This window comes from Zalophus californianus, chromosome 11 (genome assembly GCF_009762305.2).
Source record: "Zalophus californianus isolate mZalCal1 chromosome 11, mZalCal1.pri.v2, whole genome shotgun sequence".
NCBI lineage: Eukaryota > Metazoa > Chordata > Mammalia > Carnivora > Otariidae > Zalophus > Zalophus californianus.
The window spans coordinates 109062488-109079271 of record NC_045605.1 but is presented as its reverse complement, the minus strand read 5'-3'; the positions used below and the strand labels follow the sequence as shown (position 1 = coordinate 109079271).

At 53.5% G+C, this 16784-nt stretch overlaps 1 protein-coding gene across 4 annotated transcripts in view; it reads left to right on the top strand.

The window, feature by feature from the left end:
* CPT1A (carnitine palmitoyltransferase 1A) overlaps positions 1-16784 on the top strand; it is a 50616-nt gene that overhangs the window by 29768 nt on the left and 4064 nt on the right. For all 4 annotated transcript variants that reach the window (XM_027578165.1, XM_027578164.2, XM_027578166.1 and 1 more), the window contains 7 exons: positions 805-1000; positions 3219-3407; positions 4031-4136; positions 7536-7652; positions 8992-9156; positions 15775-15909; positions 16435-16587. In XM_027578165.1, the coding sequence (XP_027433966.1) occupies positions 805-1000; positions 3219-3407; positions 4031-4136; positions 7536-7652; positions 8992-9156; positions 15775-15909; positions 16435-16587 (1061 nt within the window). The remainder of the gene's footprint in view (positions 1-804; positions 1001-3218; positions 3408-4030; positions 4137-7535; positions 7653-8991; positions 9157-15774; positions 15910-16434; positions 16588-16784) is intronic.

Below are 16784 nucleotides of genomic sequence, written 5' to 3'. Positions count from 1 at the left end.
GATGCAGGCGCGGGCAGGGCGGGGTCCCCGTGAAGCCTCTGTCCTCATGTGTGGACGGCCGTTCTCTCCCTGGGTCCTCATGGGGCCGTCCCTCCGTGTGAGTCTGTGCCCTCATCTTTTCCTATAAGTACCCCTGTCATGTGGGATTGAGGTCCATCTTAATCACCACGTGTTAACCTAATTACCTGTTTAAAGGCCCTGCCTCCAAATATAGTCACATCTGAGGGTAGGTCCTCAGCATGTGAGTGGGAGGGGCTCAGTTTGGCCCAGAACTCAAGGGGAGAGGAACGCAAATGATTTTAGACCCTGAGTGTCTACCCAGCTGTGCTCTCAGTAATGTAAAACAGCTGGTGGTTGGTGGGGTCGGTTGGATTTTCTGGGGTTAATCGTGGCTGTGAGAGGCCCGTGTTCCCAATCCCGGTATCTTGTCGATTCTTGTTGGCCGAGCTGGCCAGGACCTGGTGTGGCGTGGAACAGAAGTGGTTGTAGTGTGCATCTTATTTCTGACTTTGAAGTGAAGGCTTGAAGGGCGCGTTTGCCTAGTTTTCTGGTAGAAACCCTTGAGCAGGCTTAAGTCATTGGCTCAAGATGATGCGTCCAGTGAGTGGCTGAGTGGAGCTGAGACAAAGTCAAACCTCTCAACTCTGATCTGTACCGAGTCCTCTACAGACTCTTGAGAAGTGGACGGATGAGCTGCGTGGAGGGGCGCGGGGGGAGGGGTTGGGACCACTGGACGGTTGGGCCAGGGGGTACGTTCTCAGCCTCCCCTAACGTCCCGCCTCTGGATTCTTTGTCCTGCCGCAGACACCATCCAGCACATACGGGACAGCAAGCACATCGCCGTGTTCCACAAGGGGCGCTTCTTCAAGGTCTGGCTCTACCACGATGGCAGGCTGTTGACGCCCCGGGAGATCGAGCAGCAGATGCAGAGGATTCTGGACGACCCGTCGGAGCCTCAGCCTGGGGAGGCAAAGCTGGCGGCCCTCACCGCGGGAGAAAGGTGTGCGGCTCCTCGGTGACATGGGTCATGCCCTGGGGGCTCTGGGGGCCTGTGCTTCTCTTCCCTACCCAGGGACCCAGCTGGAGGATGGGCGTGGGGGGGGGGGCGAGTTGCAGCGGCGCTGGGGGGCAGGGCTGGAGCCTGTGGTCTAAGCCCCGCCCCCGCTGGTGGGCCACCTTGGCTGTGTGCGAGGCAGGCCTGTGTCTGCTGGGTACCAGAGCTCATGACAGACGGGAGTTAGGCTCTGTCACGGGGCTGTGGGCCCATTTACTTTAGGGCACAGAACAAGTTGAAACCAAGGCCTCTGTGTCAGGGATGAATTTCTTGCCACGTTTCAAGATCATTCAGAGGCTTTTGTTTCCCTGAGGAATTAGCTGGTAAGGCCAGAGCTGGCTTCTCCGCCTCGGCTCTGTGGGCACTGGGCCACGTAAACCTTTGTTCTGGCGAGGTGTTGTCGGGGGCTCGGGAGGATGCTGAGCAGCATCCCTGGCCGCCGTTGACAGCCACCCCGTTGTGACCAACAGAATTGTCCAGACGTTGCCCACTGTCGCGGGGGGGGCAGTATCGTCCCCGGTTCGGCACCTGAGTTACCGCAGTGTGGCATCTGTTAGGGCAGCTTAGGAGCAAGGTGGTGAGGGCCCTCTCAGAGAAGAGAAGAAGGTCCGGGCCCACAGAGGGTGGCAGGGGCGTCTGGGGAGCAGACCGCACACTCCAGGCTGGGAACGGCAGAGTGGGTCAGGGCCGCCAGAATGCAGAGAGGGTCCCATGGGCCCGACTACGTTAGGGCTTGATTCGGGCATTAAAGGGGCTACCCGAAGGCCCCGAGCAGATTTACGAGATTATTCTGCTCCGGGGGCTTCTCAGGCAGTGAGGGCTGGAACGGGCAGTGTGAGCTGGAGGGGAGGCTCGGTCCCAGAAGCCCAGGAATATTGGGCCATCGCTGGGGCTTCACCGGGGCTGGAAGGAACCGCGGAGGGCAATGCATCCTGGGGAACGAGCTCCCTCCCCGTGTGCTCGTGAGCATCAGTGGTGGGTGGGCACAAAGTGCCGGGGAGGAGTGAGCTTGTCTGGGACCACCTGCCCCACAGGGCTCTGGGCACCTGGCCCTGATGCTCCCCTGTCTCACCGCCTGGAGCCCTTCTCATAGACGCCAAGTGTATACATGGGCGTCTCACCCCCCCGAGGACTTCTCGTAGACGCCGAGTGTATACATGGGCGTCTCCCTCCTCCCTGAGCAATTCTCATAGACGCCGAGTGTATACATGGGCGTCTCCCCCCGCTCCGAGCACTTCTCGGAGACGCCGAGTGTATGTGCTGGCCTGTCACCTTCCTGTCCCCTCACGCAGCACCAGCTGCGTAGTAGCCACCCTTGTCCCTGTGGCTCCTGGCAGACAGTGAAGACAGAGGTCCCGGCTAGGTGTGTGTGTGGGGGCCGCGGTGTTGACGGGGGCGTTGGCACCACGGGCTGCCTCGGCAGAGTGCTCAGGGAGAGAAGAGAACAGGAGACAGGCGAGATGACCCTGATCTGGAAGGGTGGGTGGGGCGAAGGACCAGAGGAGGGCCCGAGTGCAGGGTCCCGGAGCCACGGCTGGGACAGCTCTCAGGAAGTGGGTGTCACGTCAGCTCCTTGTATCCCACGGAAGGTGGGGTGAAGAGAATCCACTTAGTTGGACTCCCAGGGCTTCCCCTTATCTCCCGGACGTCCTGTGGTCATTAGTAGTGTGGACCTGGTCGGGACAGCTTGGGTTTGAAGCTCTCCCTGCCACAAAGTAGCCGTGACCACATCTCTGTGCCTCAGTTTCTCCCTCTGAAAGACGGGAGTGGTAGTGTTGGTCAGTGAGCTGGCACGTGGACAAGGGCTGGAGCAGAGCCGGGCAGGAGGGAACGTGCTCACGTGCACTTGCCAGAACATCTTCAGGATGGACCCTGGCACGGGTGTGGGGAGCCCTGTCTCGGGGCCACTGCCCCCAGGTCGCTGCGCTCAAAGTGCGCATTCCTGTGGCCCGTCCAGCGTTGAGCGACCAGAGGTACACGCCGTCCCTGTGCTCTGCTCTGGAGCGCCTGCCGACGGATGGTGCTGACCCGCTGCAGACAGACAGAGTCCTAAATACGCAGTTTCCCTTAAATTCCTACAAAACTGTGAAAAGCGTCATCATTTTGAACATCATATATAAGATGTCCCCACATTCCTGTAGGTTTGACTCTAACCTTGTTTCAGAGTACCCTGGGCCAAGTGTCGCCAAGCCTATTTTGGGCGTGGGAAAAACAAGCAGTCCCTCGATGCCGTGGAAAAGGCAGCATTCTTCGTGACGCTCGATGAAACAGAGCAAGGGTACAGGAAGGAAGACCCGGATGCATCCATGGACAGCTATGCCAAGTCTCTCCTACACGGCAGGTGTTTTGACAGGTAACACGGCTGTGTCTCTACCCTGAAGGAATAAGGCTCACACAGAAACATAACTTTGGTTCTCTTTTCTGCGCGCGTGCGCACACACACCCCTCAAGCAGCAGACTTGAGATTTTTCCCTCTCCGTGCCCGACCACCTCCGATCGGAGGCGCTGGTCAGAGGAGTGGCAGCCGGCGCCTGGAATCCAGGCAGGAGAAGGTGGTGGACGGGGCTGAGCTGGGTATCGGCTCTGGCTTACTCCCTGAGCTCGTGACTGACCCGGAGCCTCCCTTCCCTGGTCTGCGGAGCGGTCCTGCCTGCCCGGCAGGTGGGGGTGAGGCTCGGCCCAGGGCGGGGGTGTGTGGACGCATGGCCTCCCGGCTCCCTGCGCTTGCCTTGTGGGTCCCTTCGTGTTAGAATAACACACTCTGTTCTGCTTATCTTTGTGTCTGATAACAGAGAAGTGACTAATCTAAGTTCTCTGTGTGCTCTTATTATCACTCTGCGGAGATTTATGAGTGTCGGTCCGCTGTTTGGGGAGTGGGGACAGAGGAGCCCATCCTGAGTAAGACAAGTACGTGGTTTTCGTTTGACTTGGTCTTTTTAAACACTTAAGTCCCGTGAACGTTTCTTTTCCATGTAGGTGGTTCGATAAGTCTTTCACGTTCATTGTCTTCAAAAACGGGAAGATAGGCATGAACGCTGAGCACTCCTGGGCCGATGCGCCCATTGTCGCACACCTGTGGGAGGTGAGTGGTGGCAGCTTTGACGTGAGTGTGGGAATTGCTGTTGCAAATCCAGACCCCAGACTACGTTTCACTGTGTGATACCCGTCTGATTATAGAAGGTTTCTTACCGCACGTCGGCACTTCATGTAACATTAATTAGTTGAACAAAAGGCCTTTGTGTCTTCATGTCCTACAACATAGTTTCTTTTTTTTTTTTTAAAGATTTTATTTATTTATTTGAGAGAGAGAGAATGAGAGAGAGCACGAGAGGGAAGAGGGTCAGAGGGAGAAGCAGACTCCCTGCCAAGCAGGGAGCCCGATGTGGGACGCGATCCCGGGACTCCAGGATCATGACCTGAGCCGAAGGCAGTCGCCCAACCAGCTGAGCCACCCAGGCGCCCTACAACATAGTTTCCGTAAATAGAAACACATTTAATGCCATCTCCAGGTAGAGCCGAAGTAATGGAATGGCAGTGGGCTCTCGTGCAAGGACTTAGGGCAAAGCTAAAGCAAAACCATTTCTTCTTTGCTGTGTTTTCGAGATTTTCCCCATATGGCAAGTGTTAGGCACTAGAAGCAAGCGTATTAAAATCCTGGTTGATAAAAATGCAACCATATCATTTAATTCTCAAAATTACCGAGTTATTTAAAAACCGCCAAACCCCTATCATCCGGTCCCTCTACCCAGCTTGTTAAAATGCAGTGTTGGATCGACCCTGCCACTTCTTTAAATTTTAAAAAAATCCATTTCTCCCTAAACTGTTGGAACTGTCTTTGTGTTTGGCACAAACAATTGAAGGAAGGTTGGGCTTTCTTAACTCATCCGCCACAGTTCTTGTTTGAAGAAATTTCTAAACTCCGGGATTGTCAACAGTGGACCTGATCCAGAAATTTCTGTATTATCTTGATTTGATGAAACTCAAGGGTAACTTTCTGTGAAAGCAACAAGGCCCTTTGAAATTCACCCTGAATGCTCAGCCTGTACTTTGCAGTCTTCTGCTGCTCTAGTAAATGGAGTGAATAACGTGACCTAAATTTGTTGCATCTGTGGGAGCCACATCCCTGGGCCCGCAGGCTGAGGACCCCACTGTCCTTCACAGGGTGTGGAGCTCGGTCGAGGACCTGAAATGATGAAATCGTAGTGAACTTGTAAAGACATCTTAACGCATGACCTTGGTTTTTTTTCTTTTCTCGCTCTCTCTCTCTCTTTTTAAATTTCTGTGAAGGCTTTGAATCTCAATGTTTATTTTTAAAATATTCTATCCATTTTTGCCCTAGAGTCACACAAATCCTAGAGCATGTCCTGCTGTCTCTTGCAGGGCCTTGGCACACACCCCCTCCTCTGCCCAGAACACCCTTTTCCTGGCCACGGGCCCCGTCAGGCCTCAGCTTGACCACACTCCCTCCAGGCCCCTCCTCTGCCTTCTCCCAGTCCTGGGTTAGGAGTGCCTGATACCCACTCCAAGACTTCTCTTGACCGTCTTAAACCTGGTTGGGGCTTTGGCAAAAGCTAACCTGCTGTTCCTTCAGCCAAGTGAGGTCTTCAATGTGGGGAAAAAGCATAAACAGGGAAAACAAAGCATTACTTAAGAGTCTTTTTAAGATAGCGGTATGGTCCCAAGATGCGAACATATGATAAAAGCAGTCAAGTCTCAGAAGGGTCTTCGCCACCGCCCGTCTGCTGATGCGGTGAAGATCCAGCCACCTTCGGCCCCTGGACAGAGCAGCTAGACACGGGGTCTGTCTACACAGCGGAGTCGTCCAGGCTTGCTGCCCCTGTTCCAAGGTTGTCCTGAGTGACAGCTTTTCTAGGTGAAGGAGACAGAACCCGAGCCACAGGCAGTCGGGACGACACAGGGTGACTTACCAGGTGGAGAAATCTGCACATTGACAAGGCCAGGCTTCTATTTTAAGTGCGCTGGAGGAGATAAGGGTGAAGGGATTGCGTTGTGAGCCCAAGGTGATCACTCCTGTTCCTGGCAGCTGGCAGAATGGCCTGAGGCTCCAGGGACGCGGGCCCAGGAGCTCCCCACAGGGATGGGAACTGACCTGCTCTCTGTCACAGAGCCCCGGGCCAAATTAAAACGGGAGCTGGTCTGTTCATGGCGAGCCAGTCAGGAATAAATCTGGTCAGAGCTGGATCCTGTTTGCTGCCGACGTATTTCTGAAGCTTCAGTGTGTTGGATCTCTGGGGGCTTTGATGCAGAGCGGCGCAGACACAAATAGGCTGGCTCCTTCGCTTGCTTAGATCTCATGGACGCTGACCACACGCGCACACGTGGCCGCCTCTACGCGCCCCCACGCTGGAGCCCCCGACCCCTTACCATCAGGCAGGACCACCACCCGGACTTGGGTGTGGTTTTGTTTTTTTGTGGGGTTTTTTTTTTTGGCCTCCGCCACTGGGATATAAGCTCCCTGAGTGCAGGGATTCCTTTTTTTTAAAAAAAGCTTTTTATTATTATTTACAGAGATATAATTGATAATTGACATACCATAAAATTCATCTTAAAGTACACAATTTGCTGGGTTTGGGGTATTTACAAGGTGGTCGGTCATATCACCATCACCAGCATCTAATTTTAGGGCATTTTCATACCCCCCACACCCCCGGGGCAACCACACATCTACTTTCTGTCTCTCTGACTGGGTTCTGGCTAGTGCATGGCTTGTTCCACATTCCGACGACCATAAACACTGCCCCTGGGAAGCATTCGTGCACAGGTCTTATGTGAGTGCATGTTTTCATCTCTCGCGAGTGTGTACCCTGGAGCGGACTGAGTGGGTCAGGTGGCCACGTTTAACGTCTTGAGGAAAGGCAGAAATTCTGGTCTGCTTTGTTCACTGTTCTCTCACCGGTGCTCAGAGGGGTGCTGGCTCATAGTAGCTGCTCAGTAAATACAGCTGAATACGTTGGTGTGGGTGTCCTCGTGGGGGGGGGCAAAAGAGTGTCACAGCTGTGCCCGGGGCCTGGCTCACGGGGAGTGTGAACTGGGGGCACGGCTTCGCCCCCCCGGCTCGGCCCCCTCATTTACACAGTGGGAATAACGGGGCCTGCCTTCCAGACTTGGGGGGCGGGTGACACCCAGCGGGCACCCAGGACCTGGAAACAGGCTCCGCATGTGCTGGAGTCTTGGCTGAGCTGCTCACCAGCCCACAAGCCGGGCAGCCTCCCCACATCCGGTTTTCTCCCCTCTAAAATGGAAATAAGAACTTTCACGTTAGGTGACTGTGCAGAGGGTGTCAGGTGCGAAGAAGCACACTACTAGCAGGCCCCGGGAGTCGCTCCTGCTAAGTCTTCATTACACCTCCGCGAGGAGCAAGGATCTGTCTCCTCTGGAGGTTGTTTCAAAGATGCTTGAGGTAGCACTGTTGACCATCGTCTTCTCTGACCTGACGCGTGTGTCTTTTTGTTTGCGACAGTATGTCCTGGCCACGGACTCATTTCAGCTGGGCTACGCAGAGGATGGGCATTGCAAGGGCGACCCCAACCCGAATATTCCGTACCCCACACGGCTGCAATGGGACATCCCGGAGGAAGTGAGTCCAAACAACCTTGCGTGGGGGATGAGCGTGAACGGTCACAGCCCGATTGCCCCCGCGTACTTGCTGCGCGTGCACCAGCTCAGCGGGAGGCACGGACACTGACCTGTGTCCGCGCAGGGGCCGCGGAGCTGCTTGCTACAGTTCCTGCTGTCTCAGGGGCCCCGGGAAACGGTTCTGCTTCAAGTTTTGGCGAAGATTGTCGGCGAGATTTCCAGCTCAGATTTGGCTGGACATCACAGTGAAAAAGTGGAAAAACAAAGTCACTTCCTTTAGAGTGGAAATACTCTGAGATCACTAACTTATCATTTCTGTCTCTCTTAACAATTTTCATACACAGGCTGTTCAGTAAAAGGAAGCGTTTTGAGGAAGGAAGTTTAGGGTTGGAAATACCACATTCCTGCATACCTGCTCCAAGCAGTCACTCCTGAGGCCCGAGGAGTGATTCTCGAAGTAGAAAATGCCAGGCCTTCTGTCCTGCATCCCCAGGGGACCAGTGTGCACAGCTCAGAGGTGTTGCCACTGCCAAGGCGCGTGGGCTGAGGGTCCCTGTACCTGACCGAGTCGGTCACCATGGATTCCAAATTTTTCTATAGATTTCACTTTTCGAGCAGTTGTGGTTGCCCAGCACAATTGGGCAGGAAGTCCAGAGAGACCCCTCCTACCCGCCTCCCCCCACCCAGCACACACTCGTTCCCATCGCTGACGTGGGGTTCGGCGTTAGTTAGCATTGCGCGTTCTTGGCATTTGGACGGATGTACGGTGACCTGTATCCATGTACAGCCTCACACAGAACAGTTTCACTGCCCCAGATCTGGGCGCTGCCTGTCCCTCCCTGCCCCCCATGCCCCAGCACCCAGGGATCTTCTCACGGTCGCCACAGTTTACCTCGTCCAGAATGTCCCATTCTCGGAATCCTATTGAACGTGGCCTCTTCAGACCGGCTTGTTTCCCTTAGTCGCATGCATTTAGGGTTCCTCCACGTTCTCTCGTGGCCTGGGAACTCCTCTCCATGGCGTGGTCATACCACAGCCCGTTTGTTTTTTAAAATTGGGTCCTGGGTCGCCACAGTGGATTTCACAATACTAAACAAAGCGTACTGTGCGGAATGCCCTGTGGGGTCACGCTCAGACCAGGCCTTCCTCCTGCTCAGGTCACCCCAGCACTCCTGGGCAAGTGGGGGGCCCTGTTGCTCCCGGACTGTGGCTCTGGGAAGAACCGGGAAGAAGACGGGATGTGTGTGTTTCCAAGCAACAGCTCTGTCAGCGGCACGAAAATCTCGCCTCTTCAGGGTATGTCACCGGCCAGTAACACCTCTTTTCCCTTTTTCCTCCAGTGTCAAGAGGTGATAGAGACTTCCCTGAACAGTGCCAACATTCTGGCAAATGATGTGGATTTCTACTCTTTCCCGTTCCACACCTTTGGTAAAGGGCTGATCAAGAAGTGCCGGACGAGCCCGGATGCCTTCGTCCAGCTTGCTCTCCAGCTGGCACATTACCAGGTACGAGCCCGGGGTTTTGTCACGAGCCCTCAGGGTTCTGAGCATGTGCCCGGAGCCACTTGCCCCGGGGGTGGGGAAGGCCGGACGCCTGTCCCGGCGGGCAGCAGCTGAGACACAGCCTGCTCATAGCCCTGCTCACAGTCCTGCCGTGGTCCAGGCCTTCTGCCACAGGCGGGGTGGGACATGTGCTGAGCAGAACCCCTCTTGGCGGGGGTGGGGCGAGTCAAGAAAAGACACAGATGCAGGACAGCAAAAGAGGTGATGTTAAAATCAGAGAAACCGAGATGGGTAGGCCCAAATCGTACTTCCAGGTGCCTCTACGGTAGTTCTTAACAAAGATGATCAAATCACGAAGCTTTCTTTTCTCATGTAACATACTCACTGGAGTGCACACACGCGGAGCCATTGGACAGAAGAGCGGCCATCGTAGGAGCTCTTTGTCCGACAGAGATAGGGGACTGACAAATACAGTAACTAGATCGAGGAATTGGGTCTTAGAATTACTAAGCTTGAGATTAAAAATTGCTGAGCAGACTTGGCACGTAAATACGCAGTGTTCGGCCAATAGAAGGAGGTGCCATCTCAGATACAGAGACGATTTTCGTAAAAGAACACCAGGTTCCGTGGTAATACATTTGCAGATCTCAAAACGATTATTTTCTGCAGCGACAGAAGTTAGCAAAGCTGACCCGAGACGAGTAAGAAGCCAGGAGGAGGTCAATCCCCATGATGAAAGTCAGAAGTTAGAGCGGCGCCCGCCAACATGAACCTGCTTAGAAGCAGCTTCGTTGCTTGGATGAGCGTAGGGTTCCAGAGGCTTCCGAAAGTGAGGGGCTGCCCGGTTGACACCCAGAGCCAGCTTCATTTTGGGTATGATCAGGAGCTGCATAGAGCCACCCCGGTGGTACGGAGTGCCTTGCAGGAGCTCTGAGGATGAGCGAGGGGGCCTTTTCGTCTCTGCCTCACGCACAGGAGGTGAGCTCCCTTGCCTGAGACCCACAACTCACAGTGGCATGGCTCAGCTTGGATCTAGGCAGGCTGGTTCTAGAACCCGTGTCTTAATTGGAGGGGTGGTGCGTAAGAGCCGTAGACCAGTTTTGCTCATGAATGTACATGCAGAAAACTTAAATAAAATATTAGCAAATAGAATCCGGCGGTGTAGGAAACGTGTAATCACCAGCAGCAGCTTGTGGTGCCAGCAACAAGGGGATGGTTTCGTATTCGTAGATCCAGTAACAGATGAAATTATATTATTAGATCAGGAAGAAAAAGGAGAGTCATCTCGACAGATACTAGAAAGACATTAAAAAACTTGGCATGCATTCCCGATAACACCTCTAGGTAATAGGAGCTATTTCCTTGACGTGGTAAATAGCATCATGTATCAGCTGATGGGATAACCGGGCAGAAGGAGGGTCAGTATGTCTTCTCAGAAGCTGGAGATGGCAGAAAAGCTTTTATGATTAAGGAGGCTCCTCAGGAAGGAGCCCGGAGCAGAATTCTACAAAGACCAGTATCTCCCTTGTCCAGCACTTGGCCAAGTAGAAAGTATGGTAGGGCAAGCGGAATGGGAACCAGAGACAGGAGCCTGGGATCCAGGCATACGTTTATAAAGCAGGTGGGACTTTTGGGGAGGGAGGTAGAGACGGTCTCCAACAGGGAGACAAGGCTTTGGTTTTGGGTAGAAAGTCTTGACCCCACAGAGGCGAACGTGCCCAGTGCACGTGTCCAGTGTGGACACAGTCTGAGGTCCGGAGATGATTTTGGGAAGGGAGCTCAAGCGACTGATGCTCAAGTTCATTTGCAAGAGGTGGCGTTTGAGAATAACCAGTAACATTCTGAAAAATAAAAGTAACGACGTGGGCACTTGTTCTTCCAAAGCCTAAAATGTAGAAATTGGAAGAGTCTACTAATGAGCAGGGTGCAGCACTGGGCCGTTCTCTGGGATAAAGGCAGGATTTAACGTTAGTGGGAGGGGATGAGTCGATTAGTGAATGGGGTTGGAAAAATTGGCTAAGTGGTTCCTTTTGGGAAGCAAATAAACAGCCCAGTAAGAAAACGGAGTCAGAGCAGACGGTGATTCACGAGAGCAGAAAATTACAAATTGTCAGGAAATGTACGTGGAAAATTTAATCTTGCTAGGAATCCGATAAATGCAATGTAAGAAAAACTGCATTTTTGCCTCTGTGATTTGCAAAGGTCTTCTTTCAATTCTGTGTTTGTACAGGGGAACTTAGGGAAGTGTGTGTGCGGCCGCTGGGCTCATACAGCGGGAAGTGTGTGTCCTGAAAGTATACCCATTTCCCAGGCAGATTCTTCCTTGAGAATTCTATCCTTTATGGACAGGTTCACAAAGATGAGCTGAAACATACCTCTCGGTAAAAGTTTGAATCAGTCGAAAAGGTTATCAGCATGAAACGTGTTAAAGTGTATTTTCGCACAACAGACTGTGTGTGACGGTTAAATGTGTCTCTAGTGTGAAAACACTTGGCCATCAGACACCATGTGAAAGTTTTGAGTCTTTACTACGGTGATCTACAAACTGGTCCACGGGCCACATCTCGCCCTTCACCTGTTTTCACATGGCCCTTGAGCTTAGAATGGTAATTGCGTTTTTAATATTGGAAAAAAAAACAAAAAAAGAAGAATGCTATTTTGTGACGTGTGAATATCAAATGTAAGTTCAGCATTCACAGGGGACGTGTTGTTAGCATTCAGTCACACTCGGTGTGGATGGCCTGTCCACAGGTGTTTTGAGTGGACTGAGCAGGTGCCATGGAGACCGCCCTACCTGGCCCGCAAAACTGTAATATTTGCTACCTGCCTGTTATGTTATGGAACACGTATCCTAGCTTCTTGCTTTATCCTGTGCAAAATCTAGAAGGAGTGGATGGAGAATACAGCAAGGGGCTGTGGAGGTTGATCTTTATTTTCTTACACTGTTTTTTTGTTTTTTTTTTTTTAAGATTTTATCCATTTATTTGACAGAGACACAGCGAGAGAGGGAACACAAGCAGGTGGAGGGAGAGGGAGAAGCAGGCTTCCCGCGGAGCAGGGAGCCCGATGCGGGGCTCGATCCCAGGACCCTGGGATCATGACCTGAGCCAAAGGCAGACGCCTAACAACTGAGCCACCCAGGCACCCCTACACTGTTCTTTGTTCACATTTTTTGCACAAGCGTGCATTACGATTGCTTTTTAAGAAACTAAGTTGCTTTTTCAAAGTTAAAGATCATTTATTTCAGTACTTACAGCTGTTCTTTTACCCTCAGGCTGGAAATAATCAGAATTTTATTCTCCACCCTGCTTCCTCCTCCCATCCATGTCAGTTCACGGAGCACTCAACCTATTAAGGGTCAGTGTATTCAGATGACCTATTATTAAAAATGTGAGGCAGATCTTTCCAGTCAGAAGTTCTTGCGTGCAGGCTCGGTTGAGCACCAGCTGCGTTAGGGACGTGGCTCTTTGTGGAATTGTGGCTTCGACCCTTCTCTGCTCAGCTCAGAGCTGCAGGACCTCCCCTTGGCTCTGCATAAATCCAGATGTCCTGCATGTCCTGGGGGCCTGTTCCAGGCTTCTGACCCTTCTCTGTGCCCTGGACCCTATAGGCAGTTTGGGAAAATCTCGGGGAGCCCATCTCAGAATAACATTTGTAAAGCATTAAAGGAAATACATAGGTATTACAGAGGTAATCAGTTAGTAAAAATGCACGTCAAAATATTAAATGTAAATGAGTGGCACAGTGAGTGTAATTATGTACTAAATTTGGGGTGGCAGAGCTAATAACTACTGTAATTGTGAAGTCATGATAAGCGTAGATGGTATTTTGGGACATCTGCAACAACCATAATTTGTTGTGCAAATAGCTATGATTTTCTCTTCAGAGTCACTGCACTGTTGGCAGTAACTGTGGTTTGTTGACTGTGCCTCTAAATGCTGTATTTGAGCTTGAGGTTAGTAGACATTAAAATATGTCTATTTTTCCCTTCCAAGTTAACATGTTCCAAAGGTTAGTGACCATTGGTCTGATCCCTGTCTGCCCTTCCAACCTTCTCTCATAACATATCCAGTCTCATTCACTCAGCTTTTGCCACGCTGGCCTTTTTGCTGTGCTCAAATATGTCAGGCTCATTCCTTCCTCAGGGCCTTTGCACTTGCTCTCCATTGGTGGTTGCTGTTTCCCAGATTGAGGTGTGGTTGCTCAGGTCTCTGCTCAAGTGCCCCTGTCTCCTATTTAAAATTGCTCCCACCCCCTCACTCTTCTGTCACCTTGCCTTGTTTCTGTTCGGTGCACCTGTCACTGTGTAATATTCTGTAACCCCATTTCTCCCATTAGAACAAGGGGCAGGGACGTGATCGGTCCCCAGTGCCAGGAACATGCTAGCCACAGAGGAATAGGCATCTGTAAATAAGTCGTGACTGATTGAATGAAGACACTTGGCGGCGGTCATAATTTTAGTCTACAGCTATTCGCTTCCAGCTTTGGGGCCATGTTTACTTTTCATTTAGGAACTAGAGGTGAAAAATTCCCCCACGTGCCACCCCCTTGAACCCTGAGCCCCGGGGCCGCAATCCCAGGGTGTGACTGGTTTATATTCTCACACCTTTTCCTGTCCGTATCTCCATCAACCATGTCTTTTGATCTGGCTCGTTAGAAACCGGAGGTGTTTTCCCGATGGCGGCTGGTTGCGGCAGGTGAAGTGGGACTGCAGGTGTAACCCGGCTTGGCTCTCGGGGGGGGGGGGGGGGGGGGGGAGGGGCGGGGCTGAGCATACTAACACGCAGTGCATTAGCCGAGAGGTTTTTAGACGATCATTTGCAAAATTGTGGGTATCAATGCATGACTATGCTGACCACTGACACAATTAAAGTTTGGTGTTGGAAAGTGGACCTCGCATAAATCAGTGCATTATATATCCCAAGCTAACGTTTATTGAATGCCTAAAATGCCAGATTTCTACTTTTCTCTTATAGCTCCTTCTCTTCCCGCCCCCCCTCCCTCCCCACTGCCTTGTCATGCACCCCTTTGAACCTGCCCGCCGGCGACAGCTGGTAGGAAGTTCTCTGAAAGGCATATTTGACGAATAACCTGGACCCCCCTGCTTACCTGTTCTATTCTTATTCTCACTCTACATAGAATAGAATGAGGAGTTAGAGCCCCTCTTGGAGCCCACCCAAGGGAAAAGTAATGACTGGTGTGTGGAAGAAGTGTGGTGAGTTGGTGGCTCCTTGTGCCGGGCGTCGGGGCAGCGTGGAAGGTTTCCGTGGCGGGCGGGGGGTGTGCCGCGCGTGGATGGCAGTCAGCGGCGGCTCGTCACAGACCTCCGGGCCTGTGTTCCTCACCCCGTGGCCTGCTCGCCTCGTCACTTCACAGGCAGGACTGGGGGAGGGACAGAGCCCCGAAGGCCACTCCCAGGCATGGCCCGCTCGCCGGGAACTTCAGCCTTGACTCTGGCACTGGGTTTGGCTTCACCGTGTCGGCTGGTGGCAGGGTGTCCTCTGTGCCCTTGGGGTCATCAGGGCCCGGACACCAAGAGGCGTTGTCCGGTCAGGAAGAATTGGGGTCCACAAACTGCTGTGGGCCACTTTCCCGTCCAGGCTGGGAACCTGGGCGTCTTGGAGCTGGCCCGGCGGCCGGGGTCAGTTGGCAGGTGATTTCCTCCCATAGCACATGTGGCGGGACGCTGTGTGCTCCTCGGACCCTGTCCTCCGCACCACCTGCTGCTTCTCCCTGGAGCCCCTGCTGAGCTGTCCTCCTGTCAACTCCAGGGGCTCAGCCTCAGGTGCTGCCTCTTCCATCAGCCTGTCCCCCTGCCAGTCCCCGGAACGGGCACTCCGCCCGTCTTGCCCTCCCCTTTCCCCCACACTGGGCATGGGCTTCTCGGCCCTGCACCCAAGAGGCTGGCATGTCTAGAGACAAACCCCAAGGGGCTGCCTCTTCCACTTCCAGTTACTGAGTGCTGACTCTGGCGGGCCCCCGGGCAGCCCCCTCTATGCCCCTCCGTGCCGATTCCCCACGCCTTCGCTCTGACTCCCGGCCCCTCCCTGCTTCCCCAGCCTCAGCAGGCCAAGCCTTTTTCTTGGTTCACAGAGAAAACGAGAGTGTTCCAAAGAGACCTCCTGACCGCCCCCCCACCCTTCCCCATGGCCGCCCCCTCTGCTTCGTTTCCCCTCCTGCTGGCCACCTGCCTTCCTGCTGGGGGACATTGCTCCTCACCTGTCCCTTCTCTCCTGGGTCATCCGCATTGTCATCCAAACATGATGGACTATTTCCTGCCAACACCTTGTGTCTTTGAATAATTTCCAACTGTTGCATGCCCATCTTGTCATGTGTCCCTTCCATAAGTGTGTCTGCACTCGGGTAGGTGTGTGAAGCTCAGGAAATTGTGCCATGGCATCAGTTGCATCTGGAAATAGGACCTGGGCTACCCAGAAACTGACCCCTCCCCGCCACCCCCAGGCCTTTCCAAAGCTAATGACGTCTCCGTCTGCCTGCTGCACAACCCCGTGTGAAGACTGATGAGGACTAAAACTAAAGCTGACCGTGACCCATCCCTTCTTGTGCGTTAGAGTCCATCAGTGGGCCCTGCCTTGTATTAAAATACTTTTCCTCTCCCAGGACATGGGCAAATTTTGCCTCACGTACGAGGCCTCTATGACCCGGCTCTTCCGAGAGGGGAGAACGGAGACCGTGCGTTCCTGTACCACTGAGTCGTGCAACTTTGTGCTCGCCATGGTGGACCCCACCCAGACGGTAAGGTGGTGCCAGGCTGAGGAGGTCCCGTGCACACCTCCTCCAGGGGCGCCGAATTCAGCTTCTCTCCCCGTCTCTTTTCAAGGGAGCTAAACGTGGTCGGGACACACACAGAGAGGTTAACGCTTGTGTCAGTTCTGTAATGTCTACGATTCAGCTTGGACTCCCTAGGAGTCTACACTCGAATCTCACATGGCATGGGAAGGCATGAGCGTTGGTGTGTGGGTGAGGAGCCTGGAACCATGCCATGGAACCTTCTACTCGGGGTCAGCAGAGCCCGCTGCCCACACCCAAGCTCCCCCCACAGGCTCGGGGCTCGGGTTTTCCCTCGGGTTGCCCCGTCGGCAGCGTGATCTAGGGAGGGGGCAGCTGCTCGGTGGGGCTTCCGCTCTGGCATGTCTCTCCCGCTCTCCCGGAGACCCCCCCCGCCCAGTCGCCTGCTTCAATGGTGCCGTCGGGCCACTGCAGGGAAGGCCTATGTGGTCCATCCCGCACGACATGACTCTCCCACCCTTTGTTACTCAGGTTGAGCAGAGGCTCAAGTTGTTCAAGATCGCATCCGAGAAGCATCAGCATCTGTACCGCCTCGCAATGACTGGCTCTGGGATCGACCGCCATCTCTTCTGTCTTTATGTGGTGTCCAAGTACCTGGCCGTGGATTCCCCTTTCCTGAAGGAAGTAAGTCCCCGCTGCTAGAGCAGCAGCTCACCCAGGTTTGTTGGTTAAGCTGAGAGTAAGTCAGGGCAGCCTCGCCAGTGGGAAGTGGGTTTTTGGGCTCCGCTGTCATCACGGTATCAAATCTGAGCTGTGCTTTTAGTGCTGTGTGCCTTCAGTTCCCCCTCCTGACCTCCTCGACGCAAATGACCTCAAGCTTG